The sequence below is a fragment of the Colletotrichum destructivum genome, chromosome 10, assembly GCF_034447905.1.
Source record: "Colletotrichum destructivum chromosome 10, complete sequence".
NCBI classification, from domain to species: Eukaryota; Fungi; Ascomycota; class Sordariomycetes; order Glomerellales; family Glomerellaceae; genus Colletotrichum; species Colletotrichum destructivum.
The window spans coordinates 324,951-352,176 of record NC_085905.1 but is presented as its reverse complement, the minus strand read 5'-3'; the positions used below and the strand labels follow the sequence as shown (position 1 = coordinate 352,176).

Below are 27,226 nucleotides of genomic sequence, written 5' to 3'. Positions count from 1 at the left end.
ACCCCTCCCCGCATGCGCATCACGCATTACGCAGGCCGAGAGCCCAGTCACGGCCACCACACCACGCCACGTGTATCGGATGAGGTTGCTCGGATCCCCACATTCAGCATCAAGGCTTGCATCATCACGAAGCACCAGGGGCAGTAGATTTACCTATTCTATTCATCTGGTTCCGTCAAATACCAATGACACGTGTGGAATCGCCCGCTCAGACCATCATCACCAACGTTATGTACGGTATCAAACATCATAAACATGATGCCCGCGGCAATCAGAGCCGGGCATGCTTCGAGTCCGCAACTCCAGAAATTAACTCCATCATGTACACCGCTGCTGCGTGCTGCCACGCTCCAGACGAGAGGCGGACGTTGTCCCGTCGTGCCTCGTCCATCCTTGATGAGAAAGAAGAAAAGATGAAAGATGGGGGGGGGGGGGGGGGGGGGGAAGAGACTACTAGTCATGACCTTACACTGTCTTGCCGCCGCAGTCTGGGATCACGACGCCAGACTTGATGTTGCGGTTAACGTCCATCAGGCCCCACTGGTCCTCCCATTCCTTGTTCTTCTCGTTGAACTTGATCTTCCACGGCTCGTCGAACGCCGAGAACCAAAAGTAATTGGTACCGTTGGCCAGCGCAGGACACACCCACTCGTCGAGCAGCTCGTTCAGCTCGCTGATACCGGCGACCGAGCGCGTTGGGCAGTTGACAGCCGTGCCGTCGCCGCAGTTCATGCCGCCCTTGGTGGGCCAGCCGACCTCGGCAATCACATTCTTTTTCTTGTCCGACTTGAAAAAGCTGCCGGCCTGGTTCTCCCAGAAGGCGTACGTCCACATGGCGGCGTCGTTGGCATTGGTTCCCGAAAAGAAGGGGTGGATGTTGGCCATGATATAGTCGCTCTTGGCCGCCAGCGAAGCCGTCCAATCGTCGCCAAGGTCCGACGTGGCCACTGGTAGACTCAGTCCCTTGGCCGTCAGATTCGTCCGCACCTCGGCGAGGAGGTTGCCCAACGCCGCCTCCGTCATCTCCTGTCGAAACAGGATCTCGTTGGCCACGATGACGCCCTCAAAGTATTTGTCGCCGTACACGTCGAGGATATCCCACATCTGTTCGAGCTGCCGCGCGTTTGTCGTCGTGTTCTTGTCCTGCCAGACGCCCATCCAGATCTTGATCGTGTCCTCCATCTTGAGTTGCTGGATCGAGTGAATGAGCATCTGGGTCTGGTTGCAGTCCGTTCCGTACAGACGGATCGTGTTGGTGAGCTGGCTGAGTACCGCGAGATCGCGCGTGATGTTGTTCTGCGAAGGTGGGTTGTGGATACATTCGGGGTATTGGGTGTTGATGGGCGTGTAGTCCATTCCGGGGAAGACCTTGTGCAGTTGCTTGTTGTTCATGAGCTCCTTGATCTCAGAGCTGTTAATATTCAGGTCGCCGTTGGAGCTCTTGTCGTCGTCGGCTGATTGGCCTTGGCCTGATTTACTTGAACCGCCTTCTCGGTTGCTCCGCGAGACAAGGCCGCCAACGATGCCGCCGGTGATGGCGCCGATGATGACGAGGACGACGCCTACAATGATGCAGATCTTCCACTTCTTGCCTGATTTCTTCTCGTTCCTGAGCCATTCCGACTTCTCCTGTCCTCCAAGGTCGACGGCGCTGCCGTTCTGGTAGCCTGTGGCCACGTCTTTTGGGTCGTAGTATCCGCTGACATTGCGGCTCGCCATGAGACCGGTAGCGGCAGCGCCGCCTGCGGCGGCTGCGCCTGCTGCAGCACCCTTGCTTCTTCCCGTACGGTCGCTGTTAGACAGGCTAAGCATCGAGTTGCGTCCGCTCCTGCTCCGTCCATATTCCAAGCCGTCATCGCCGTCGTCCGCGATCGAGTTGGGATCCACAACACCGAGATGGCCAGGGTGTCTCTGGTAGTACGGGTTGTCGTTGTAGTAGTCGTTGAAGCCGTACGGACTTGAGGCCGGCGATAGTCTGGCTGGTGATGCACCTGCGCCTCCCAGGGCAGTCAAGCTCGAGTGTGAGTCACGGTCCGGGAGACTGCCTGGGTATGGGCGCGGGGCGGCCGTCATTTCGTAGGCATCGCCTCGGGGTTGGTTGTAGGCTTGTGGGGGAGCGTTTGGTGGCTGCTGGAACTGGCCTCGTGCTTGAGGCGGCGCCTGGCCGACATTTCTCATGGCATCGATTCCGCTCTCCCTCGCGTTACGCTCGGCGACCGTGTAGGCGATGCCGGCCATGCCTCCGGATGCCGTGTCGCTGAAGTTGTCTGCGCCGGGGGTGATGTTAGGGTTGAGGTTGGGCTGCGGCGCAGGTGCATAGCGGTCGGGGCCCCAGTCACGATGAGGCGGGACTTGGGGAGTGGCATCGATAGGCGAAACGGCGTGAGCGGCGTAGCCAGCAGCAGCGGCCCCTCCGACGGCTCCCACGGCAGCTGGTGGTGGACCTTGGCGATCGTTCCGCCGCTCTGCCCTCAGGTGGTTGAAGCTGGGGTCGGCATGAGCGTCGGGATACTGCTGCGGTCTCGGGTCCTGTTCTGGGTAGTAGGGTTGGGGCGCGTCATTGTGATAGTGGTTGTCCTGATAGTGTTCGGGGGGGTTAGGGGTATGAGAGCGATAAGCATTGTCCAGAGGCTCACGCTCGGCAGTGCCGTCGTCGAAGTCGTATCGCGGCATGATTCGGAGTCGTGGGCAGGCGGGATTAGAGTGAACGTCTCGCAACCCTCGTGGGTTGAATTGTTGACCGACTAACAGCCAACAAGGCCTTTCTCCTGACGAGTGTAGACGAGAGAGGGGCTGGAGAAAAAGAGGGACGTCGAAGAGGTGAAGGTTGTCGAGCTGGGATGGGACTGGCTATGGCGAGAGCGTCGGGGAAAAGAATGCGGGTGCAATCTTGAATGTCTCGGATCGAAGACTGTTTAATTGTGAGCGGGTGGTTCTTAGTGCAAGCGCTTTGTGATCATTTTCGTCTGGCCATTCCAGCGACGGCAAGCAAGCGACGAGGAGAGGGCGGTTGGGACGGAGAGTTGCCGGAGGCGAGGCGGACACAGAAGTAAAAACAAGACTCACTGACCTCGGTGCACAGCAGGTCGCCGGGCGACTTGAAGTAAAGATGCGAGGACGACAGGCAGGCGACGTCAGCAAATTACCAGGGACTAGTCCGGCTCTCGGGGGTTTTGACTGCGGTAAGGCGCGCAACGGACACGAGGTCCTTCGTGTGTGCGTGTGCTCGTGTTGGTGGGCAGGCGATGGATGGGCCTGTAGAGGCAATAGGAGGCGCGACAGTCGTGGATGCAAAAAAGTGACACACTGCCGGGCGCAGCAAGACGTTGTCTTGGAACCCCTATTGCGACGAACCGGGTCGAAAGCGGTTCGAGGGACGGAGGAGGAGAGGGAGAAGGAGAGAAAACACAAGAGAGAGGTTTCAACGGAGTCGGTTCAGCCAGGTCTGTCAGTAGTGAGTGAGCTTTTTGGGCGTACGCCACTGGCACCGGGCGAGGTTAGGCGCCAAAAGGGTGGACAGGGTGTTTTGGGATGTTTCGCCCGCAGCGGCGGTGCCTGGCCAGGAATTCGTATTTGGTAGCGCGGTGCGGCTCGCTTGTCTGGCGTTGCGTTACGGTTGCTCGTATCCCGTCGACGAAGGCGAGAGACTTGTGGGTTGATCGCCCGCGGGGTGCGTAGTGGGAGCCGAGGGGTCGTCGATTCGGTCGAGTCGAAACGGTCGAGGGTCCCCGGGAGGTGGTACGGGGAACGAGAGAACCGGTCGGAGTTGTCGACGAGGACGAGGCGAGGATTGAAAAAGGTGAGAAAGCCTTGGAAAGGAAGGGAAGAGAAGAGGGACGAGGACAAAACGCAGCGTAGCGGTGCTGCGGTGTTGCGGTGTTGCGTGGTGGCAGTGGACGACGCTAAGGTTGCATTGCACGTTGGAGTGTGGCTTGGATCTTGGATCTTGGATCTTGGGCTTGACTATTGGGGGCTGCTTCCTGCGTCCAGCTTCCAGCTTCTCCTTGGCTGGGTTGGGTGTCTGTCGGTCGTGGTTCGGACCCGTCACCGGCGCAGCGGGCAGAGTCGGCGACGGGGGGTGCGGAAGCGGGAGCGGATGGGGACAGACGAGAGATGCGAGATGCAGCAGTCGAGATGAAGAAAGTCGACGACCTGGAGCTGCAATAGAATAGGTCTCTATACCTGAGGAAGGATAGAAGGAAGCGAGGGCGTGTGTGAGACAAATTGGAAGGACCTCGAGGGCGGAAGGAAGCAACTGAGGTCTGGGCAAAAACACACAAACACACACACAAGGCACAAGGCAAGACGCAAAGCAGATGGAGCAAGGGAGGCCGTTGTTTCCCTTCCATCCATCCATCCAGGCCATCCCCGACCTACGTATGCGCATCCGCAACCCATCCCTTCCTTCCTTCAGTGGCAGGACAAGCATCAGGTGGTGTGTGTATACGTACCGTGACGACTGCTCCATGCCAGGTACAGGTACAGATACACTTCTGAGTAAAGTACGGATGCACCACTTCCTGCCCAAGAAACACTAGAGAAAGAAGGAAGGCAGGAAAAACAATACCACCATCCATGCGGATGCACCACTCTTTCCTCCGTCAACACAGCAGAGAGAAAGTCAAAATATTGCCCGCCCCAACTGACAATTGACAATTGCCTCTTTGGTGGGTGCCGCAGTGACCACCAGACAACAGCGGATGCCGGGAACCCACCCAGCCTTGTACCTCTGCACGGGAATCTTGGGGACGAGGTACCTAGGCCGTGCTTGGCTGACCTGGGTGCCCTGGCCCTTGGGGCCGAGTGCCGTTCTGGGGGAGGCGGCGTCACCTCCACCAAGTATTGCAGCGGCAGACCGCGGCCCATTGTGTAAATTCCCGAAAGCAGCCGTCTGACCTTGACAGAGCCATTGTTTCTCGGGCGGTTCTTTTTCCCTCGCTGGTATCATCTATGCTTGTTTGTAAGTGAGGGATAATCTGTAAAAGTGAGAGCTAGAGTGAGCGACAGCCTTGAGTGAAAGTAACAGCTTGAGTGAGAGTGAGTAACAGCTTGAGTGAGTGAGTGACTGACTGACTGACAGCGCTGAGTTCCAAGTTTGTTTCTTCAATGGGGGCCCTGGACCTCTCGAGTCTCGCCCCCCTCCATCGCCCCTGCCAAAACAAACTGGGCAAACCTTGTGACCGTCGGCGCCTGCCCCGTTTTTGCTTTTCTTATGGATCTCCTGGTCCGCCCGTGGTTGGCTGAGCGACGCCGTCAGCCGAGACGCCTTCCCCTCCCGGGCCTCCTCTTTTTAAGTGTAACTGCGCCGCAATTCCCACGAAACCCGACCGTTGTCAGAATTGCATGTACTCCCGCTGCTCACCTTTTCATATTCTCTTTCTTTTTTTCCCTCTCCCCCCCCCTTCTCCTCCCTTTGCTCCTCCGCCGCTCTTTCCCCTTGCTGACCCATTCCCCCACGATCGTCATGCAACAAGTCCACGAACGGTAAGGCCGACAGCCGTCAGCCACCTGTACGAGTACAACGGGCCGACCGTACGGATATTCGCACAAATAAAGAGAAGAAAGAGGCGCCGAGTAACGGTGATCGACCGGCCCTCTACCAAAGCAGACAGAAACTCCATCATGACACTCTCCACCACCAACCGCCCCGTTCATCATCATCATCACCATCATCATCCTCACCATCCTCATCATCACCATCATCCACAACCAACCAACCAACCTCTGTCCAACCACCTCAAATTCAATTGCCCGCCATTGACTTTTCCCTCCCGCCTGACATCGTCCATCCATCAGTGCAATTCAGAAACTGCCATCCCATCCCCCTTCGTCCATTGTCAATTTCCCATAAACCATCCACAGCTCCAGTCTCAAATAAGAAACATGCCCGACCCCCGAAACCCTCGCGGCCGCCAGGGACCACCCCCTTGAGTCTCGAGTCTCGTCGTCGTCTCATCGTCTCATCGTCTCATTGTTTCATCGTCCCATATCCTCTCGCACTGCCGTCCCGTCTGCGAACTCAACAACGGTGCACTCCCCTACTTGGAGGGTTAACCTACGTGAAGCACGCTGAGGCACAACCAAGTCGAACCCGCCCCTGCCCTGCAACGCTGATCCATGTCAGCGCATGACATCACCAAATCGCCTGAGCCGGCTTTCAACCCGGTTCCTCTTTCGGGCCAACATGTCACTCTTTTCGACTCTCGACAATTGCCCTGAACGGCCCTCAGCCGTCTTGGGGCGAGCTGATGCGACGACGCAATTTGCTGCTTGCAGCCCTGCGCACGGCCAGACCGCGCCTCTCACTCACTGGCGCTTCACTCGCACACTCATTAAGCCTCTTACTTACTGACTCTCCACTCATTGCCTCCTCACTCATTAGCCTCTCATTCACTGACACTTCAGCTCCGACGCCACACATCCGCCCGCTGCTCCTGTCATGAACGCCTTCTTCCCGCATGCACCCCAGCTTTGTCAGTCCTGCCAGGTGCCGTCTGTCACATCCATCAGTCAGTCGTCTGTCGTCGGTTGTGTAACAGCCAACGGACAGCCCGTCCCTATGAACCTCTAGGATCCCCTAACTGCTGGCCCTGAGACCCGTATCGGCGAGTCAGGCGACACAGCAACAGGGCGATCCAACATGCAACCCTCCCCTCTCTTCCGCCCAGAAATAGATCGGTTCTCCGAGAAAGAGCCTAAATCGATACCGCCCACATCTTGCCATCCACATACCTTATGCAGTATTGCCTCTCAAGACGAACAAGCTTCAATTGGCAGCGGCACGCTAGGTGGGCACTTGATCGACTCCTGATGACTCAGCCCAGCTGGCGTCTCCATGAGTCGATTGACGAGCGTGATGCGTGAGTTGAAATGGCCGTATAGAATGCCAGTCGAATGTGATGCTCAAGTTGGTGGCTATGATGCTGCTGAGTTCATCACTGCAAACAGCTGTGATTGTGGCCGGCTGCGTTCTGTCGGCCCCAATCTTTCCGTCTTCCGACGAAATGACCTGGCTGCCGTCTTTGAGTCTGCCTGCCAAGTGCGGTGGCTGACGGGAATACCGTTAAAGGTAGAGTCTATGTTCAATTTCGGATGCATACCTGTGGCCCTGCGACTCAATGTGCTTTTCGAGGCGGGCCAGTCGAGCCAAATGGCAACGGCTAAGCTTAGGGAATCCATAAATGGCACGAGAGTATTACCGAATCCGGCTTCTGTTGCTCGTCGCTTGTGGATATCATATCAGAAGCACTGGAGCCCAGGGAGGAAGGGCGTCCGATCACACTGGGTTGAGAGTTACCATATCCATATGCCACCACATAACATCGCCCAAGTGAACACGAATAAACTAGTCAGTGGACGGCTTATAAAGGCAATCTGGCGGCGCAGCTCAAAGAATCCACGGAGGCATGCAGGGTCCCCGCCGCGCTCTTTCGCCCTTGGCGTCCGAGAAGGAGGGATGGCCAGGAGCTGGGCCTTCCGCGCCGCATCCTTTCACGATGGCGGCCCGTTTGGTCCGGCTGCTGCATTCGGCGCGCCAAGGCGGCGCGCGTCAGGTCCCATTCGTGGGGTTCCTTTCGTTCCGCTGGCTGGGCCCCTGGAGGGGGGGGGGGGGGGGGGGGGGGGGGTCGTGGATGAGGTGAAGTGCGTGACCGCCTGGCCAGCCCGTGATATCAGCTGAAGTTCAAAGGGCATTACCCGTCAACATAAGCCCTTTAGTGGATTTCTCCTGGTGGTAAACAGTAAGCGGAGTCATTTGGTGGGCAAGTGGGCTGGCCCAGATGCTGTGGGCAGGGAACAGGAGGCTTGAATTGGGATTTACTTGACTGTTTTCGACGTCATATTCATTCAGGAAGAGGAGTCTCGAACTTAATCTCTTTACAGATTGCTTGTGGGAGATTTCAATTAGTATGGCGGCGGTCACTTGGAGCTTATAGGTCGGCACTGTAAGGGAAAGAAGATGGCTGTCATGTATACAAAACATCGTTTTCACGGTGACATCGTAGCGTGATCGCGTTTTTATTAGTATTATCCAGGCGTGCTCCTCCGCCCCTGGCTATTATCTGCCCCTCCCGTCCCGTCAGGTTACTCCATGAGAAGGCGAACCCCCGCGGAACGGAAAGACACAAATTCCAAAGTGATGAAGGAAAAAAAGAACGGTGACCCTCGTGGGAGATATTAAAGGTTTTTGCTGCTGCAGCTGCTGCTGCTGCTGCTGCTGCAGTAGTAGTGCTGCTGCACGGGCTCTTTTCATTCTGCCCATCCCTCCCCCCGGGAACTCGAAACAAAACGAATGTCGGATATCAAGATGAAGACATGAAAAAAATGGGGGAGGGCAATCGAGGGCGCGTGGAGGTGGCATCCCTAGACCTCTCTGGTATCGTGGCCGGTGCTGCCCTCCACATGGACGATGTTGGCACTGGCGTCGACCTCGTAGTGCTTCTTGGCCGTGGAGGCCTTGACGGGGTTGGGGGACGAGAAGATGATGTCGAGCTCCTCGAGCTGTGAGGTGGGTAGGGGTGGCAATGGTCAGCGGGTGTGGTCTTTTTTTTTTTTTCTTTTGGCTGTTCTTTAGGGAACGAAACGGGGGCCCAAAACTTACAGTGCGGTTCTTGGTCTCGGGGACGAGGAAGTAGAGGATGCCGGCCTGGACGAAGCACCAGACGCAGAAGACGATGTAAGTCCTCCACTGGATGTCTTCGAGGGCGACGGGGACACCAAACTGGTTGGAGAGAAGGGCTGAGAGAGAGGAAGATGTTAGAGAATTTGAAATCGGAACATGTTATTACTCGGACGACTTTGACGGGTGCTTTGCTTACCGAAGTTGGTGAAGAGACCGCTGAAGGCCATGCCCTTGGCTCGGATCTCGTAGCTGAGGACCTCGACCGGGTACAGGGCCTGCATCGGGGTCCAGCCGGCGGAGTAGCAGATCTGGAAGATGTAGACCCAGGCCAGCATGGCGCGGGAGACGTTGGGGTTGATGGCGGCGGCGGCGTCCTTGTCGTCCATGTCGACGATGTTGGCGATGGAGGCCGGGACGATGACGCCGATCCAGCAGAGGCCGCAGACGATGTTGACGACGATGAGCATGGGCCGGCGGCCGACGCCGTCGACGATGGAGGCGCCGGCGGCGGCGAAGACGATCTGGATGGCGTTCATGCCCATCTGGACGTTCATCTGGGTCGAGTCGCCGCGGATGCCGGCGGTGTCGAGGAAGGCGCTGAGGAAGTAGGAGACGATGCCGTTGCCGGCCCACTGGCCGAAGCACGAGACGAGACAGTTGCAGGTGAGGCGGTAGAAGGAGGCGCGGTTCTTGAAGAGAGCGCGGTAGTCCCACCACTTCTTGTCGGAGCCCTCGAGCTCGAGGAACTCCTCATACTCGTTGATCTGGAGCTTGACCCACTCGCTGTCGCTGTTGCCGCGCGCGTGGAGGCGGCTGAGGATCTGCCGGGCCTCCTCGCGCTTGTTGTTGGTGTAGAGCCAGCGGGGGGACTCGGGGAGGAAAAGGGAGCCGAGGAGGATGATGCCGGGGAACCTGGAGGGGGGGAAAGAACGCCGCCGCCACATGTCAGCCATCATATCCCCAAGAGAAAGAGGAATTAAGAGTTGGGGGCGGGGGGTTGGAGGCGGGGAGGGATGGGGAGGAAGAGAGGCTTCTTCTTTGGAGGACTTACATGGCCTGGAGACCGACGGGGATGGCCCAGCTCGTGGAGCCGCCGAGGTCGAGGGCGCCGCGGGCAGCACTGCTGGCAACGAGGGCGCCGACGGGCCACATGACGTTGTAGAGACCGCCGCAGACGCCGCGGTGGGCCGGGTGGGCGACCTCGACGACGTAGATGGGGCCGGCGGCGGCGGCGATCTGGACGCCGAAGCCGAGGAAGAAGCGGCCGGCCATGAACTGGTTGACGCTGCCGGTCTGGATGCAGGTGATCTGGATGATGACGCCGATGATGATGATGAGGGAGCCGAGGAACATGCCGACGCGGCGGCCCCAGGTGTCGATGGCGGGGCCGACGAAGGGGATCGAGACGACGCTGCCGATCTGGTACATGGCGGTGACGATGCCTGGTGGTGTTAGTTTATTGGGTTTGTCCTTGATATCAGGTCCCTTTGTGCTCTCATGGTATCGTGGGATAGGAGGTATAAGTGGAGGGGGAAGGGGGGACCTACCAGCTGCGATTCCCTTGTTTTCGACGCCAAAGAAGTCCTTGAAATCATCGTTGGACAGCAGCGTGCCGAATAGCGAGCCGTCGTAGCCGTTGGTCGTCGAGCAGCAGAAGGCGACCATGATGGCCGGGATGATGATGGGGTTGCCGAACCAGGAAGGCGGCTCCTTCAGCATCGCCTGCTGGAAGGCCTCGTCACCGATGGCCGTCTTGGTGATGACGACGGCCGGCTGCTTCGCCTCGTGGACGCTGAGGTCCTTCTCATCGTGGGCGTCGTGGGTGGTGGTGGCGGCCATCTTGGATGGTTCTCCGTGAGCCGGTGGCACAGTATAAGACCAGGGCGTGGTGACACAGAGAGGGAGAGGGTCGGGGGGAGAGGTGTATGAGATGGGTGACGAAGAGAAAAAGAAGAATGGGAACACGGGGGGATGATGGTTGACTTTATGATTTTTGTTTTCCTATTCTGTGTTTGCTTCCCATTTTCCAAAAAAGACCTGGTGATTCGTCTCCGGGATCACGCCCTCTCAACGCCCTCTCAACCCTCCTCAAGGCCGATCCCAAAAGGGAACGCAGGAACAAACCGTCCCAAGATGCGGAATGGCGGGTAGCCGGCCCTGTGCCTAGGTAAGGGGGTGAACGCGGTGTGCCTCTCGCCGTGTCCTCGCCGTGCGCCCTCGAGAGGGTGACCTTCCTCCAGACCACCCACACGGCGCCACACATCCTCGTGCCGTGCGGTGTCGGCCGGGATCGAGAAGCTGGGGTTCCGGGGAGAGGGAGCTGGTTGGCCTCGTGGCGGAAGCGAGGACTGGGGTCAGCACTTTAGGGGGGGGGGATATCAGGAACATCAGGAGCAGTAGAGGTGGTGGTAGTAACAGTGGCAATAATAGCAGTAGGGCTTCATCCACATGGGTTGTCTGTCTATGGCTGGGCTGACTAGTGGCTTTCACAGCAGCAATGCGAGGGCCTCGCGTAGGAGTAGATGCCCTCAATCACGTCGAGAGTGTGTGTGTGGAGCACTCGAGCCCGCAGAGACGAGCGTGGCATATCTCCGGCGCGCATCCATCTCGTTGTGAAGATGGGAATGCTGGGACAACAGCATCGTACAAAGAGACGCCAGCAGACGGGACGAGGAAACCAGTCCCCCGTGTTCACCAAACGGGCCGCGGGACTTGCGCCCCCGGATTCGCGCCCCGGGGTTGCGGGTTGCAGACGCTACTATGTATCATGGCCCCCTCCTCCCCGCAAGTTCTTCTTGGTAGGGTCCTCTCAGGTTCAACAGAGGGAGAGGAGAGGAGGGTAGAGGGGGGGGTGAGGACGCCGGGCCGTCAACAGAGAACATTGGGACACCAAAGTCCTCGAACGCGTGAATATTTCTTCTCCTCCAAGTCTCATCGTCACAAGGCCGGGCTGAAACAGGCGCGAACTCCCCCCTCCCCCTTTTCTCAGGGAATAAAACATTGCCGAATGGAGGGTGTGCGCGTGGGAGGAGCCAAGCGCCGTCCGTAAAAGCTTGAAGTGCAAGCCAATTCTTGCCTTGCCTTCCTTTTCCTCACGGAGGCCATCCCGACGCGACCTATCCTGTCCAGCGTGTCACGACTCACCACATTCTCGTCCGGGCCGCTCTTCCAGGTCGCCCTATGGCACGCGGCCCAACTCTCGGAGGTGGATGGGGTTGGCTGATCGGTCGTGCGGCGCAGTACTGGAAAGTCTTGCGGTCCTTGTACTCCGTACCCAGCAGCTCTCCCCCCCCCTGCTGTTAAACGCTTGGCGGTCATTGGGGGAGCTTCTGCTGTCGCGGGAATTGAGATTCAAGGGGGAAATGGAATGTGATGGGGAGAAAGAACACTTGTGACCCAGTTAGGAGGGGGGGGGGCTGGGGTCCCAAAGGATTGTGCCAAGAGGCGACTAACACGCTTGGGGAAGGGGGAGAGGTTTCTTATTTTGAATGGACGACTGGTAGGGCCTGAATCTTGGGTTCCTCGCTTGGCAATGCAGACGGCGGCAATTTGTTTGGCTGCCAAACCACCGAGTGCATACAAGAGGGTGTGCGGCCGGCCGTCCAAGGGTATGGTCCATCCTTATGTGTGTCCCCCCCCCCCCGCCCGTATGGATGGATACATGGGGTAGACAGACCAAGAATGCATGGGCGGCGCGGGACACCAGGCCCGAAAGTTGGGGTAATGTAATCTTGTGTGTTACGATTCCCTTTCACACAAACAACCCCCTTTTCGCGCAGAACAATGGCCAATCAAGCCCGACCCGGGAGAACAAGTCCGCCAGCCCAACGGTAAGGCAGGCGATGATCGAGAAAGAGGGAGGAAGAGAGAGACATGGGGAGAGAGAAATAGACAGAGAGATAGAGAGACATAGAGACAGAAAGGCAGAGACACGATCAAAGACTGGCGGGTGGGATCGAGACGCGCGGGAGAAGTGCCCATCTGGCCGTTTCTGGGTTTGTGAATCACGTATCAGAGGCCAGGCCGATGCCCATGTCTCAGAACGTCTACATGACAGACGCTTCCGGTACCCACACCGCCGGCATCCCTCCCTTTCCCACAGAACACTCCCAGATGCGAAGCCGGGATCCCCGACGGGGGGGGGAGGGCATGTACGCCTTGCGAGGCCGTGGTGAATCGACTTCCGCTACGGCTCGGTTGAGCGTGTGGTCCCAAGAATCCGGGACGACGGGCTGCTTGGCCCTGGTCATGATATTTTAAGCGGTTGGGCGCTGGTGCGAGAGGGAGGCTGGACTCCTGGAGGGCAGCAGCGGTACGGGTTTTTTATGTAGTTTTTATTTTATTTTTGATAGTTCGAGTGTATCAAGGCTATGTCGTCTCGTTATCAAGCCTACACGTGTGATTTCGTCCGATTCCATCATGATGTGACGGCACAGATGCCGGCTGGCAAGGGAGAGGGGCCGAGGTCTCCTCTGGCTAGGCTCTCGGGAGTCGGCTGCGACATCCACGTAGCCAAGCATTTCAATATCAACTGGGCCTACTGATGAGACGAAGGAACGAATAAAATAAATACCATTGGTCTCGATGACACTATTTGGTCGAAACACGGATATAGGAACACTTGGGCCGCCTGCTCCATGGGCTGGAAATGCTCCACCAATGACAATTGTATCCACGTTCTGGTCGAGAGGTGGTGCGGAGGATGGAGATCCAGAAGAACATAACGTGACCACAAACCGATCGCCTGAGAAGTTTCCTGAATTCACTACATGTACAGATGGCCTTCCAACGCCAGTACTCCCATCTAGCACGCCCGCGCGGCTGTATAGAAATCTCGACAAGTCTGCCCACACACATGAGCCAGGTGTGTCCTGAGACTCATTGACAACACGAAAGACTCATATGTAGATATATCTTCCAGGTTCCGAACAGCCTTTTGCAAATGCTGCCACGGCTGGCTTGTACCTGGTTGTGGTTCTGCTTATCATGCGCACAGTCGTAGGTGTCTTTGACGGCGATGCAGTGCAATGCATCTTCTCTCATATCCAGCAACTCTCGATTGAGGAAAGCCATGATAAAGTCAACAGATGACCTGTCTAAGGGTTCGTCTGGGACCATCACGGCATTGTCGCTCCGCATTGTCATCCTTACATCGGGGCATCCCGATTGTCTCCCGGTCCCATGAGGTAACTAAACACACTCATGGCCTTCCATATTTCAATGGTTGTTTAAAGCTTCCAAAGTTCATCCATCAATAATCGAGGCCGTCACAAAATTACTTTGGTTTGGAAACATGAGACCAGAACCGGCTTTGCTACGAAGGAAACGCGGTTATTATCCTCACGTGAAGACATCCCATCTTGAGATGAACCTGAACCCTGGTTGTCGTCAACAGAACGACAACGGTAAATCCCGCCACTCCCTCACCCGCCCCATGATAGACCCGTCTACCGAGCCACTAGATGAAGAAGAAAAGAAAAAAGCACTATCACCGTCCGATGTTGAAGTCGTCGCTGCTGGAAAAAGAGAAGACTGGCGATCGTCAGGCACATGTTCCTTCGGGAGAGCGTCCCAGATCACTACCGGCCGTATGGATCCCCGGCAAACGCCGTCCAAGGAACCATATTGGTATCCGGCCGGCTATGTCTCCCGACGGCGAACGCCATTCCTCGCGCCGCTGCCGGAACGTGCCGCAATTGCCAGCCTGGGAGGGGCGACTGAACCCCCGGACTCATTGTCCGAAAGCCTGCCCATCGACTCTCGGGTAAGGCCTGCGTCTGCATCGGGAGAAGCGCCGCGAAGACTCCTCACCTGTCAGCCGTATTTTGACTCAGCGGCCATCTTTGTGACCTCCCCGTTCTAGAACTCTCGCCCAGCCAGAACTTGTGATTTGTTAACCTATTTGCGGAAGTACGTATCTGGATTACTGACTCCCGTCGTGATGGAGCCATCACAGAACCATGATTCAGCGTGCTTAGCTAACCACATCTTGGCAGCAGAACTGGGTCGTTTGCAATACTCCAGCGCCGTCGTCTTGTATGTCGCAATCGCTGCCAGGCACGCCATCCCGACCTATCCCTCGGTCGGGGCGGCTCTTGGAAGCAGTGTTATGGCCGGAAGAGGCCTGTCGAGGAACATGGCGATTTCGCTAACTTCTTTGCAGAGGCTCCCAGTTGTAATCAGTAGCCGGAGCCCTTGCTACTGTGTGCCACTGCAAGACTATCCACGATATTGGGACTTGTTGAACACAGACAGATAGCGCGGCTTGGGCTGGGGATCCGTAATCAAGGGCTGGATGTGGTTCGGCACACCGTACTCGATGAATGGGTCCTCCCGCACTGGACATTGCTCTACACGATAAACGTCACATGTCTGTTCGATCACATCGACCGTGTCCGGCATGCACTTGTTGCGCTCCCCTTCACGAACTGGAAGCCTGTTGCAGTCCGTCTTTAGATTCAGTGACACGTTCATGGCATCATCACGAAGTCCGCAAGAGACAATCATCTGGTCTATCTGTACCGCAATACATACAGGCCAACAGAAAAAGACCGTTTGTCCCCACGAGATGAAATAGTCGCCTTGTAGCCATCCATGAGTGAGGTGCACGCAGCAAAGCAACTCACATTGCATCAAACCACGCATGGAGCCACATACATCGACATGTCGTCAAGGGATTGACGCACCGTCGACAGAGCGGGTGCTGGATCGCCGACCAAGCTTTCGGGAGCACCAATGAAGCGGCGTTTCCCGAGGATAAGACAACGCTAGGTGCGGTGATGTGCTAGAAGAGCCGGCATCTGGACTCTCGCCCCCCCCCCCCCCCATTTTCTCCGCTCCGCTCTAAGTCCCAAGCGGCCGAGACCGCCATCCGCGGCACGCAAACGGCAGCGCGTCCCAAAGGGGATCTCTCTCCCCGCTGGGAATCGGCATAGCGTGAAGCCACCGTGAAGGGATGCACCGGGCCGTCCTTGAAAGGCGGAGGTTATCCTCCCCAGCATCCCTCCAACCCCGATTCTACAGTAGCGCCATGACGTTCTCCGCGACGCAACCGCACTTCTGGTCTCAGCTGGTTGCGGTTGCGACCTCACCTATTCCGACATCTCCAGCGGCGGATCTCCAAAGAGAAACAACTCTGGACCCCCCACGGGAGCACGCAACTGTCGAGGCAGATAGGCGCACAGGCTAGCCAAAGTCCAGATCTCGCGGTGTGAGACAGGTCAAGAGGCGCCGCTGAAGGGTTCATGTCTCGGATACTGGGACGGGAGGAAGTGGGACGCTCGACGATGTGGAGGTGTCAAGGAGAGAAGAGCGAAGAGCGAAAAGAGTGAAGGAGTGAAGTAGTGAGGAGCTAAAGAGTGGAGGGCCAAGATGTGAAGAGCTGAGAGAACAAGAGATATAAAACTCCCATGATCTGCCTTTGCCTCAGGAAATCATGAGAAGGGAAGAAAGCAGGCCAACTCATTCCATCATTACCTGAGCACTCGGACAAGTCTCTGGAACCGAACACTTTCGAAGGCTCTCAGAACCTCTCGAAAGGTTCGCCACCCTTCCTCAGTCCCTTCTCTTCCCACCCGCTCAAAGCACTTGGTCCCCCCATCTTTGATCTTTTGATCTTGGTAAAACGGCAAACCGGCCCCCACTTCCTTCAACGTTTACCAACCTCGAACCTCAAAGTCGCCCAGGATGCGCAAGTCCGATGCCGTCGTGGCCCTGGCCTCGGCCGGGGCCGCCTCCGCGCTCATCATCCCGCTCGCTAACAACCTGCTCGGGCCGTTGGTTCGCACCTCCACCATCCCCGGCACCACGTACCCGGGCCTCGAGATCAAGGTCTCTATCCCGCCGATAGGCGTCCAGCCCATCGCGATCCCGGTCATCAACTTGCCCCCGGTCGCCGTGCCGTCCGTCACGGCACCCTCGGTGGCCCTCCCTTCGGCGGCCCTTCCGTCTATCGCGATCCCCTCGCTCAACCTGCCGTCTGTCACGCTGCCGTCCATTGCTATCCCGTCTGTCACGCTTCCGTCTCTGGCGGTCCCGTCGCTTGCGATCCCGACGCTCCCCTCTCTCGCAGTTCCATCACTGTCGATCCCGGCACTCTCATTGCCGTCTATTGCAGTTCCGCCTCTGTCGATCCCGTCGGTAGCATTGCCTTCGATTGCAGTTCCATCGCTGTCGATCCCAGCACTCTCATTGCCTTCTATCGCAGTTCCATCTCTGTCGATTCCGTCGATTGCCCTCCCGGCCATCTCGGTTCCCTCGGTGGCGGTCCCGTCGATTGCGCTTCCATCGCTGTCGATCCCGTCTCTGGCAGTCCCTTCTATCGCAGTTCCATCACTGTCAGTCCCGGCACTCTCATTGCCCTCAATTGCTCTGCCATCGCTCTCAATCCCGTCGATTGCACTCCCGGCCATCTCGGTTCCCTCGGTGGCGGTCCCGTCGATTGCAGTTCCGACGCTCCCTTCGATCGGGCTCCCGCCTCTCTCGGTTCCCTCGATTGCTCTGCCATCGCTGTCGATCCCATCGATTGCACTCCCGGCCATCTCGCTCCCGTCTGTGGCGGTCCCCTCCATCGCGGTCCCGACGCTCCCCTCGATTGGACTCCCGCCTCTCTCGATTCCGTCGGTGGCGTTGCCTTCGCTTGCGCTCCCATCGCTGTCGATCCCGTCAATCGGGCTTCCGGCACTTTCGCTTCCGAGTGCGGGGCTTCCGGCTCCGTCTGCGGGATCGCCGTCCGGTGGCGGTGGATCCGGAGGCGGTGCCCCACCTTTTGGTCTGCCGTCGATCGCACTTCCGGCCATCTCGCTCCCGTCTGTAGCGGTCCCGTCGATTGCAGTTCCGACCCTCCCCTCTATCGGGCTCCCGCCTCTGTCGGTCCCGTCGGTAGCATTGCCTTCGATTGCGCTTCCATCACTGTCAGTCCCGGCACTCTCACTGCCCTCGATTGCGCTCCCATCGCTGTCAATCCCGTCGATTGCGCTCCCGGCCATCTCGCTACCGGCTCTTTCGCTCCCGTCCCTGGCGGTTCCTTCGATTGCGGTTCCCACGCTCCCATCTGTTGGGCTGCCTCCTCTTTCGATTCCGTCCCTGGCGGTCCCTTCGATCTCTCTGCCCTCGATTGCCCTGCCGGCTCTCTCGGTCCCGTCCCTGGCGGTCCCCTCAGTTGCAGTGCCTACACTTCCTTCCATTGCACTGCCAGCCATTTCGCTCCCGTCACTGGCGATCCCCTCGGTTGCAGTCCCCACGCTTCCTTCTATTGGACTGCCACCTCTTTCGATTCCGTCCGTGGCTGTCCCTTCGATTGCTCTGCCCTCGATCTCCTTGCCGGCTCTTTCGCTTCCGTCTCTGGCGGTTCCCTCGGTTGCAGTTCCTACGCTTCCGTCCATTGCTTTGCCGGCTCTCTCGATCCCGTCACTGGCGATCCCGTCAATTTCTCTGCCGGCTCTTTCGCTCCCCTCTCTAGCGATCCCTTCGATTGCAGTTCCTTCGATCTCCTTGCCGGCTCTTTCGCTCCCATCCCTGGCGGTCCCCTCAGTTGCAGTCCCAACGCTTCCGTCTATCGCACTGCCGGCTCTCTCAATCCCGTCACTGGCGATCCCGTCGATTTCTCTGCCGGCTCTTTCGCTTCCATCCCTGGCGGTTCCCTCAGCTGTGGTTCCCACGCTTCCCTCAATCGCACTTCCGGCCATCTCGCTTCCGTCCCTGGCGGTTCCTTCGATTGCGGTGCCTTCGCTCTCCCTGCCGGCCCTCTCGATCCCGTCGTTGGCGTTCCCGTCTGTTGCGGTCCCCTCGGCTGCGGTTCCTACGCTTCCGTCCATCGCCCTGCCGGCTCTCTCGCTTCCGTCTCTGGCGGTCCCCTCGGTTGCTCTGCCTTCGATCTCTCTGCCGGCGCTCTCGCTTCCGTCTTTGGCGGTTCCCTCGGTTGCAGTCCCAACGCTCCCATCCATCGCATTGCCGGCTCTCTCGCTTCCGTCTCTGGCGGTCCCGTCGATTGCAGTTCCGACGCTCCCCTCGATCGCGCTCCCGGCTCTCTCGGTGCCATCTGTAGCAGTGCCTGCAGTGCCTTCTGTTACGCTCCCGGCTCTCTCGATCCCTTCGATTGCGTTGCCTTCGCTCTCCCTGCCGGCCCTCTCGATCCCGTCGTTGGCGTTCCCGTCCGTTGCGGTCCCCTCGCTGCCCTCCATTGGGCTGCCCCCGCTTTCGATCCCGTCGATCGCGCTTCCCGCTCTTTCGGTCCCGTCCCTCGCGGTTCCGTCGCTGCCCGCCCTCTCGATCCCTTCGATCGCGATCCCGTCTATCTCTCTGCCGGCGCTTTCGCTCCCCTCCGTGGCACTCCCTGCTCTGACATTGCCTACCGGTGGGCTGCCCTCGCTTGGACTTCCTCTTCCGTCTGGTGGCGGCGGACAGTCCGGAGGTGGTGGTCAGTCCGGTGGTGGTAACGGGCCCGGCTTCCCGGCGTTGTCGTTGCCGTCTATCGCGTTCCCCTCTCTGGCACTTCCGGCCCTCTCGCTGCCGTCGATTGCAGTCCCATCCATCACGATCCCCTCTGTAGGACTCCCATCGATTGCGGTGCCCTCGGTGCCGTCCATTGGGCTCCCGCCGCTCTCGCTCCCGTCGGTTGCGGTGCCGTCTCTGCCGTCTCTGGCGCTGCCGGCTCTTTCGCTCCCTTCGCTTGCGATCCCCTCTCTCTCCCTCCCGGCTCTGTCGCTGCCATCGATCGCGATTCCTTCCATCGCCGTGCCCTCTGCGCCGTCTGTTGGACTTCCACCGCTTTCGCTCCCATCGATTGGTCTGCCGTCGATTGCTGTGCCCACATTGCCGTCTATTGCACTCCCGGCTCTCTCGATCCCGTCGGTTGCAGTGCCCTCTGCGCCATCTGTTGGACTCCCGCCGCTTTCGCTCCCATCGATTGCTCTGCCGTCGATCGCCGTGCCTACTTTGCCTTCGATTGCCCTGCCAGCTATCTCGCTCCCGGCTCTCTCAATCCCGTCGATTGCTCTGCCGTCGATTGCGGTCCCGTCGGTGCCATCTATTGGACTTCCACCGCTCTCACTTCCGTCGATCGCCGTGCCATCGATCGCCGTGCCCACACTGCCTTCGATTGCCCTGCCGGCTATCTCGCTCCCGGCTCTCTCGGTCCCGTCGGTTGCAGTGCCCTCTGCACCATCCGTTGGAGTCCCGCCGTTTTCACTCCCATCGATCGCCGTGCCTACTTTGCCTTCGATCGCTCTGCCGGCTATTTCGCTCCCGGCTCTCTCAATCCCGTCGATTGCTCTGCCGTCTATTGCGGTCCCCTCGGTGCCATCCATCGGACTCCCGCAGCTCTCACTTCCGTCGATTGCCGTTCCCACCTTGCCTTCGATTGCTCTTCCGGCTCTCTCGATCCCGTCTCTGGCGGTCCCGTCGATTGCAGTTCCGACGCTCCCCTCGATCGCGCTCCCGGCTCTCTCGATCCCGTCGGTTGCAGTGCCCTCTGCGCCATCTATTGGACTCCCGCCGCTTTCGCTCCCATCGATCGCCGTACCTACTTTGCCTTCGATCGCCCTGCCGGCTATTTCGCTCCCGGCTCTCTCAATCCCGTCGATTGCTGTGCCCACCTTGCCTTCGATTGCCCTGCCGGCCATTTCGCTCCCGTCGATTGCGGTCCCTTCTGCGCCATCCGTTGGACTGCCGCCGCTCTCGCTTCCCTCGATCGCTGTGCCCACCTTGCCTTCGATTGCCCTGCCGGCCATTTCGCTCCCGTCAATCGCAGTCCCCTCGGTGCCATCCATCGGACTCCCGCAGCTCTCACTTCCGTCGATCGCCGTGCCCACCTTGCCTTCGATTGCCCTTCCGGCCATCTCGCTTCCGTCCCTGGCGGTTCCTTCGATCGCGGTTCCCACTCTTCCATCTGTTGGACTGCCGCCTCTTTCGGTGCCATCTCTGGCCCTCCCCTCGATCGCTCTGCCTTCGATTGCCCTGCCGGCTCTCTCGATCCCCTCCATTGCGATCCCGTCCCTGGCGATCCCGACAGTTGCAGTCCCCTCGCTGCCTTCGGTAGGATTGCCTCCGCTCTCGCTCCCGACTGTTGTGGTTCCCTCAATTGCCCTTCCGCCTCTGTCGCTGCCGTCCCTGGCGCTTCCGTCCATCGCAATCCCCTCGATTGGGCTTCCGGCGTTCTCGGTCCCATCCGGGGCCGTGCCCACGGGATTCCCGGGCCCGGCTGTCCCCACTGCGGGGCTTCCTTCGGTGGGTCTTCCGGCGCTTTCGCTGCCGCCTCTGTCGCTCCCGTCCCTGGCGGTTCCCTCAATTGCACTTCCGGCCCTGTCGCTGCCATCCCTGGTCATCCCCTCCGTGGCTGTCCCGACCCTGCCGTCTATTGGACTCCCGCCTCTCTCGCTCCCTTCGGTGGCGATCCCCTCTGTAGCGGTCCCGACTCTGCCGTCGATCGCCCTTCCGGCAATCTCGTTGCCATCTCTGGCGATTCCGTCCTTGGCCATCCCGACGCTGCCGTCCATTGCGGTTCCAACGCTTCCGTCCATCGGCATCCCGTCTATCGAGCTTCCGCCTCTGTCGATCCCCTCCTTGGCGATCCCATCATTGGCTGTTCCGACCCTGCCGTCGATCGCCCTTCCGGCTATCTCTTTGCCGTCTCTGGCGATCCCCTCGGTTGCAGTCCCGACGCTTCCCTCGTTGGCCATCCCATCCGTGGCCATCCCCACGCTGCCCTCCATTGGACTTCCCCCTCTCTCGGTCCCCTCGTTGGCGATCCCTTCCATTGAGCTTCCGCCTCTCTCGTTGCCGTCTCTGGCCATCCCCTCGGTAGCGGTCCCGACGCTGCCGTCGATCGCCCTTCCGGCTATCTCTTTGCCGTCTCTGGCGATCCCCTCCGTTGCGGTCCCGACGCTTCCCTCTGTCGCGGTCCCTTCTCTGGCGATCCCAACTCTCCCTTCTATTAACATCCCTTCCATTGCGATTCCGTCTATTGCAGTTCCAACTCTGCCGTCGATTGATATCCCCTCCGTCGTGGTCCCTTCTTTGGCCCTCCCGACGCTTCCTTCTATCGCTATACCCTCTCTCAGTATCCCATCCATTGCCCTTCCTTCTATTGCCCTTCCTTCTATTCCTCTGCCCTCGCTCGCGATTCCCTCCGTCGCCCTTCCCTCGGCCCCCTCCGCGGCGGTTCCGTCACTCGCTCTCCCGTCCATTGGCCTCCCTTCTATCGCGCTCCCGTCTATCCAGATCCCCACGCTTCCCACGATCGTCATCCCGGCCGTCTCGGTCAGCATCCCGGCCATCGTGATCCCGACCATCCCGACCGTCTCAATCGGCCCAGGCGACGTTCCCAATCTCTACATCTCGGGCAGCGCGATCTCCATCGGCGGCCTCCCGGGCCTGCCGACCCCCCCTGCCCAGCCGGTCCCGTCGCTTCCGTCTACGCCGACGCTTCCTATCGTCACCAACCTGCTGGGCGTATTCACTGGCATCAGCTCCACGCTGTCGTCGATCAGCAACACCATCGGCCAGATCCTCACCCCGACTGTCAACATCCTCGACCCCAACGTGCTCAGCCAGGTGGGTTCGATTGTCACCAGCCTCGGCGACAACGGTCCCCTCTCGGCCGCCATCAGCAATGCCGTCCTCCAGGCCCAGAGGCTGCAAACCACGCTCTCGATCGCCGAGTCCATTCTCCTCGTCCAGAGGCTCAACAACGAGGTCGTCCAGGGTTTCTCTCAGCTCATACAGGCTCTCCAGGACCACCGGTCCCAGCTGGGACAGGCCTCGACCTCGACGTCTACTACTCAGGACAGTTCCTACAGCGCCCCGGACCTCATCAGAGGAATCTTCAGCGGCTTGAACCTGAGCCTGCGGACGCAGATTTCCGTCAACGACCAGCTGGTCAAGGTGCTCGACCCCAGCGTCCAGGCCCCGGGCCAGGCGGTGTCCAACGCGATGAGAAACCTCCTCAGCATCAGCCTCGACCTCTACAGGGTCTGATTTCAACACAGTCTTTCATTTATTACGTGGAGTTTTCTAGTGGGGGAATCATTGGAGCGAAGGCCACCGGCCTAGGCGAACGGAGTTTCGGAGGGAATTGTAGTAGGCACGCGCAGCAGTAACAATAGCTTGCCAGCCAGATAATTAATACTTAATAATACCAATAATTTTTAATAAACTACCTGGCAACCGCCGTCCGCCGTTTATCGCATGCCATTGTGTCAATACCTGTACAGGATCTCAAGTGCTGTGTCGGAGGGCAACTAACGGAAACAAGCCGAAGACTACTCTGTAAACGTGGCTAGTATGTACAATGGAATGCTGTGGCTGGGGCTTTTTGTCTTTTGTTTTGTTGACTGCTGTGTGACACGTACATAGTGCCAAACCCAAACACCCCAGAGCATGCAGCCCTACCTTTCCAGCAGAGATCAATCGTCGCTTTCGGATCTGGTGGCATGTGGCCAGATGAGCGAGGGCCCAACAAAGACGAACCCCTCCCCTGCCTGAAAGAGGTGTGGATCGAACCGGCCATCGGCAGGGCCTCTGAGACGTGTTCCGCCGCCATTGTGCAAAGCGTTCCGGATTCGACCCCCATGCCCCAAACCGTCGAAGAGTTTTGTAACTGCCGGCAGCAGAGTTGACCTCTCCTCAGCTTGGGAATAAGACTATACGAAAACGAAGATTTACATATTTGTCTTTAACTCAAATACTATGTAGATGCAAAGTACACATGCGTATATAAGGTCAATGCCGGCAGGCACAAGTCGGACTGATCTATGACCGACAACTTCATCTCATTTCACAGCTCATGCTGTACCGATAGTCGGTACAGTACTGTGCGCCTATCAATTCTTGAACATGGATGAAAGGTACCGCCTCGTCCAAATGTTCGTTTCAAAGCCTGCCCCCCCACCCCCCCTCTTGGGCCCCTCTTGGGCTAAACACGACGGGACGACATGAAACACGTCAGCACAGGACTATAGACGTATCAGCGGCTCTACTTGGTCCCGGCACGGATAACGGCGACGTGGGGGACTGGGCGATCCTTGCTCGTGAAGCTTCCCGGTAGGATAATGCAGCAGTATGAATGAACTCGAGGGTGAGGTATCCCTCCGGCATTGTTGACGACGGACAAAACCTAAGACAATCCCCCCGGTTGTGTTCTCCATCATTATTAACTTCCTCTTGAAGAGTTTGTGACGCCTCACTTGCGGTTCTCACGCTCGCCTCTGCAGAAAACACAATTTTGTTTAGCCTTTTTGTCTCCCCCCCCCCCTCGCAATAGACACGAGCCATGCCGCCCAAGACCACGCGCTATTCAACAGTCTCCCACGCGGACACTTACGACGACGATTCGTCAGCGACGGAGGTTGACGGGGCCTTCGCGGGCGGCGAGAAGCAGTGGCACCAAATTGACCTGGACACGGAGCACAAGTCGCAAGGGCACACATGGAAGCGGCTCAAGGGGGCGCTGCGGCGGCACCGGTGGCTCATCGACACACTTCTGCTGCTCACCAACATCGGGCTCTCACTGGGGCTGTCGCTGCTGTTGTACTTCCAGTTCGAGGACTTTAGGTTCCCTTCGAGCACGAGGCAGGTCGGCGGGGACTACACGGGGGCCGGGCCGCAATGTGAGTTGCGAGGAGACTCTCAAAGGCTCTGGAAAGACGCAGGAGACAAGTTGGCTGACACGCGGATTATCTTAGTCCCCGTCAAGATTCAAAAGTTCGACGCCGACTACAAGTTTGTGCCGCCCAACGCGACGGAGTTTCTGTCCTCAACGACGCTGGGCCATTGGCGGACCATCATGCCGGGTAAGCATTTCACACCCAGACCCGACTAACTGACGTACAAGCGTCTCGCTGACTCCCTTGAAGCCGGCGCCGGATGGAAGTCAGAAGATGATGGGCCGTTTTTCACGACGACTATGACGCACCAACTGCATTGCATAGTAAGTTTCGCCCCCCTCCCCTCCGCTGTGTCCTCAGCCGTGTCCATCGTTGACCTGGGACTGAACGGCGAACAGTACATGATAGGCCGCTTCTACTCGGGCCTCGCCTCCGGCAACACCGCTGGGCTGCCGGCGGACCACGACACGCACTTCTACCACTGCATCGACTACCTCCGGCAGGCCGTCATGTGCTCGGCGGACCTGGCGCTGGAACCGCACCTCGCGACGGACGCTGACGACAACGGGCCCGGCGACGGCAGCTGGAACGGCATGCACGGTGAGATATCCCGGGCTCTTAAGGGCTGACAGAAGGGGCCGACGCTAACGTTTTGTTGATGCTGCCAGTGTGTAAGGATTACGGGCAAGTGTTGGAATATGTAGACCGTGAGTTGAGACTTTTGACAGTTCCTTACACACACGTGAGTGAGTTGGAATGAGAGAGCTGACTGTCTGCAGGGCAAATCGCCGAGGGGGTTCGCGTCGTGCTGCCGATAGACGACTAGAGGGTGTTGATTCCGGCGTAGAGTAATATAACTATAGACTCAGAGGACACACAGCAAAGACATGACACCATCTCCAATTTTCATCCAAGCTATCAACAGACCATGAGTCTCTGCCAGTCAACCCAGCCCCCAATGATCCCTCCTCCCGCCCTCTCACCAGAGTCCATGTCCAACTTGACATGCAGTGTCATCTCAGCAGATCGTTTCTCATATAGGCCCCCATCAGCCCACGGCGCAACCAAAACCAAAGACCCTCCATTGGTCCTCGCCAAGTCTGTACGCGCCCTAAGCCCCCCCCGCGGCAAATTGATAAAAGAGCCCACCCTGTGCTCCGGACACCATTGGACTGCGCCGGCAACCCGCATTGTCGGCCGCCATCCGAGGGGGATAGCCGAGAAACCACCCCCTCCAGCGTCTACCGGCGCATATCGGTTGGACGAGAGACGGCTCGACCTGGGAATGAAGCAGGTTAAATTACGACGTTGTCCTAAGGGACCGTACGTGTTGTTTGTATATGCAGAGACACGTCAAGTCTACCTTCGTACATGAGACTGTGTTAGAGGAGCCTGGCGGATGGGGGACTTGGAACACTTGCTTGCATGACCCGCGTGAACGCGACGCCAAAGCCATGAAGTTGCAATATACCCTCATTGAATCCCCCCCCCCCCCCTTACCAATTTTCCAGATCTTCTTCTAATTCTAGTACCTCCGCCGCACCCCTCGGGCAACAGTGAGAGATAAATGAGGGTAATCCCACAAACACGCCAGAAGGTCGGAACGTCAGAAGGTCAGCGCCACCGTCGTCCACAATGCACCACACCGGCGTCCTCTCCATACGCCAGGCAACGTGCCTGCTCCCCCTCCCCCTCCTGCTCCTCCTCCTCACACCCCGCGCCGCTCGCGCCGAGAACCGCTTCCGCCGCCCGCCCGGCCCCGGTCCCTCCGGCGACTTCCGCGACAACCCCGTATATGCGCTCGGCAGCCAGCTAGATCTACAGTGGGAGACGGACTTCGCCTCCGTCAGCCTGCTCATGTGGCACGAGGCCTACTACACCTCCGAACCGACGTATACCACCATTATCTGTGAGTCTCCCGTCCACGACACTCCCCTCCCCGCCTTTCGGATCTTCCCATGGCTCATTCGGACGTTCTTCCTCCACAGCAAACACCAAATCGCCGGGCATGCTCTGGACCGTCAGCTACAACGGCTTCCCCGCGCACCGTGACCCGTCCGCGAGCCCCGTCTAATTCATTCAGATGTTCCAGTCCGGCTCCAGCACGGGCGACATCACGTCGCACTATTTCAACATCACCGAGCCCGCCGCCGCCGCCACCTCTCCCTCGGCCTCCGAGTCCTCGACGTCTGTGACCTTCTCGTCCGGGTCCGCGACCTCGTCACCGTCCTCGATCACGGACAAAAAAGATAACAACAGCGGCGGCATTCCGGGCGGCACCGTCGCGGGCATCGCCGTCGGCGCGGCGCTGGGCGCCTTCGCTATCGCCGGCCTGGCGGGCTGGATGCTCTGGAGGCGGCGGAAGACGAGGGGAAAGAACGCAGGCGCGAGCGGGTCGTTGGGGTTGGTGCAGGAGAACAAGATTTCCGACGAGAAAGAGTACTACGCTGGGCCGGTCAGCGGCGGCGGCGTGTCGGGTCGGTATGAGCTTGACGACGCGCGGCAGGGCGTGTATCGCCAACGCGAATAGTAATACTTCGCTCCGATTACTGATCGGTTACATGCCATGAAAACCTCAAAATAGTTAATCAAGCCCTGCTTACTGACCTGTTTGCTTGCCTATATTAAACGTAGCTACTGTATGTAATGCCTCTAAAACGTACTACATGCATTGTGTGGTTGATGGACAGAGGTGATAAAAACTAAAAGCAAAAGAACATACAACACCAGGTATTCGCTGGTCGTCACCGACCCAACTACTAATCCGGCCCTCACTGGCTTATCTATGGGAGAGCGGACGGGATCCCGAGTTTTCCAGTGGGTATGGTCGTATGTGCCAATGACTAGCGCTTGAGTTGTTTATGTAGATGCAACTAATGGTACAGACTTGAGGTAGCTCCAGATTCAAGTCGGGGAAGCGTATATATATCATTAAGGGTAAGTATGCTTATTGCTCAAATGCAGTTAGTAAAAGACCTTTTTCAAAAGTTTACATTATCGCATA

General features: G+C 58.5%; 9 protein-coding genes across 9 annotated transcripts; 6 read left to right on the top strand and 3 right to left on the bottom strand.

The window, feature by feature from the left end:
* Positions 1–127: 127 nt before the first annotated feature.
* Positions 128–2,911, bottom strand: CDEST_14374 (Putative glycoside hydrolase superfamily). The gene has a single exon (XM_062930530.1). It carries the CDS (start codon positions 2,671–2,673, stop codon positions 466–468), a length of 2,208 nt encoding a protein of 735 aa, XP_062786581.1. The 5' UTR covers positions 2,674–2,911; the 3' UTR covers positions 128–465.
* Positions 2,912–3,497: 586 nt separating this feature from the next.
* On the bottom strand, positions 3,498–4,866 carry CDEST_14373 (uncharacterized protein; the record flags this gene model as incomplete). The annotated part of the gene is made up of 3 exons (XM_062930529.1): positions 3,498–3,809; positions 3,839–4,008; positions 4,758–4,866. The coding sequence occupies 3 exons, from the start codon at positions 4,864–4,866 to the stop codon at positions 3,498–3,500; spliced, it is 591 nt and encodes a 196-aa protein (XP_062786580.1).
* Positions 4,867–8,033: 3,167 nt separating this feature from the next.
* On the bottom strand, positions 8,034–10,550 carry CDEST_14372 (Putative major facilitator, sugar transporter, major facilitator superfamily). The gene is made up of 5 exons (XM_062930528.1): positions 10,168–10,550; positions 9,672–10,062; positions 8,817–9,532; positions 8,600–8,736; positions 8,034–8,499 (listed from the first exon to the last, which is right to left on the bottom strand). The coding sequence occupies exons 1-5, from the start codon at positions 10,457–10,459 to the stop codon at positions 8,362–8,364; spliced, it is 1,674 nt and encodes a 557-aa protein (XP_062786579.1). The 5' UTR covers positions 10,460–10,550; the 3' UTR covers positions 8,034–8,361.
* A 2,654-nt stretch (positions 10,551–13,204) lies between these two features.
* Positions 13,205–13,711, top strand: CDEST_14371 (uncharacterized protein; the record flags this gene model as incomplete). Its single annotated transcript, XM_062930527.1, has 2 exons — positions 13,205–13,484; positions 13,542–13,711. 2 exons carry the CDS (start codon positions 13,205–13,207, stop codon positions 13,709–13,711), a joined length of 450 nt encoding a protein of 149 aa, XP_062786578.1.
* A 2,595-nt stretch (positions 13,712–16,306) lies between these two features.
* Positions 16,307–16,763, top strand: CDEST_14370 (uncharacterized protein; the record flags this gene model as incomplete). The annotated part of the gene is made up of 2 exons (XM_062930526.1): positions 16,307–16,651; positions 16,692–16,763. The coding sequence occupies 2 exons, from the start codon at positions 16,307–16,309 to the stop codon at positions 16,761–16,763; spliced, it is 417 nt and encodes a 138-aa protein (XP_062786577.1).
* A 5,466-nt stretch (positions 16,764–22,229) lies between these two features.
* CDEST_14369 (uncharacterized protein) lies at positions 22,230–22,594 on the top strand (the record flags this gene model as incomplete). Its single annotated transcript, XM_062930525.1, has 2 exons — positions 22,230–22,234; positions 22,300–22,594. The coding sequence occupies 2 exons, from the start codon at positions 22,230–22,232 to the stop codon at positions 22,592–22,594; spliced, it is 300 nt and encodes a 99-aa protein (XP_062786576.1).
* Positions 22,595–23,888: 1,294 nt separating this feature from the next.
* Positions 23,889–25,048, top strand: CDEST_14368 (Putative mycotoxin biosynthesis protein UstYa; the record flags this gene model as incomplete). Its single annotated transcript, XM_062930524.1, has 4 exons — positions 23,889–24,408; positions 24,472–24,545; positions 24,621–24,822; positions 25,002–25,048. 4 exons carry the CDS (start codon positions 23,889–23,891, stop codon positions 25,046–25,048), a joined length of 843 nt encoding a protein of 280 aa, XP_062786575.1.
* An 809-nt stretch (positions 25,049–25,857) lies between these two features.
* CDEST_14367 (uncharacterized protein) lies at positions 25,858–26,299 on the top strand (the record flags this gene model as incomplete). The annotated part of the gene is made up of 2 exons (XM_062930523.1): positions 25,858–26,131; positions 26,211–26,299. The coding sequence occupies 2 exons, from the start codon at positions 25,858–25,860 to the stop codon at positions 26,294–26,296; spliced, it is 360 nt and encodes a 119-aa protein (XP_062786574.1). The 3' UTR covers positions 26,297–26,299.
* Position 26,300: 1 nt separating this feature from the next.
* Positions 26,301–26,752, top strand: CDEST_14366 (uncharacterized protein; the record flags this gene model as incomplete). Its single annotated transcript, XM_062930522.1, has 1 exon — positions 26,301–26,752. Exon 1 carries the CDS (start codon positions 26,306–26,308, stop codon positions 26,750–26,752), a length of 447 nt encoding a protein of 148 aa, XP_062786573.1. The 5' UTR covers positions 26,301–26,305.
* Between the last annotated feature and the right edge of the window lie 474 nt (positions 26,753–27,226).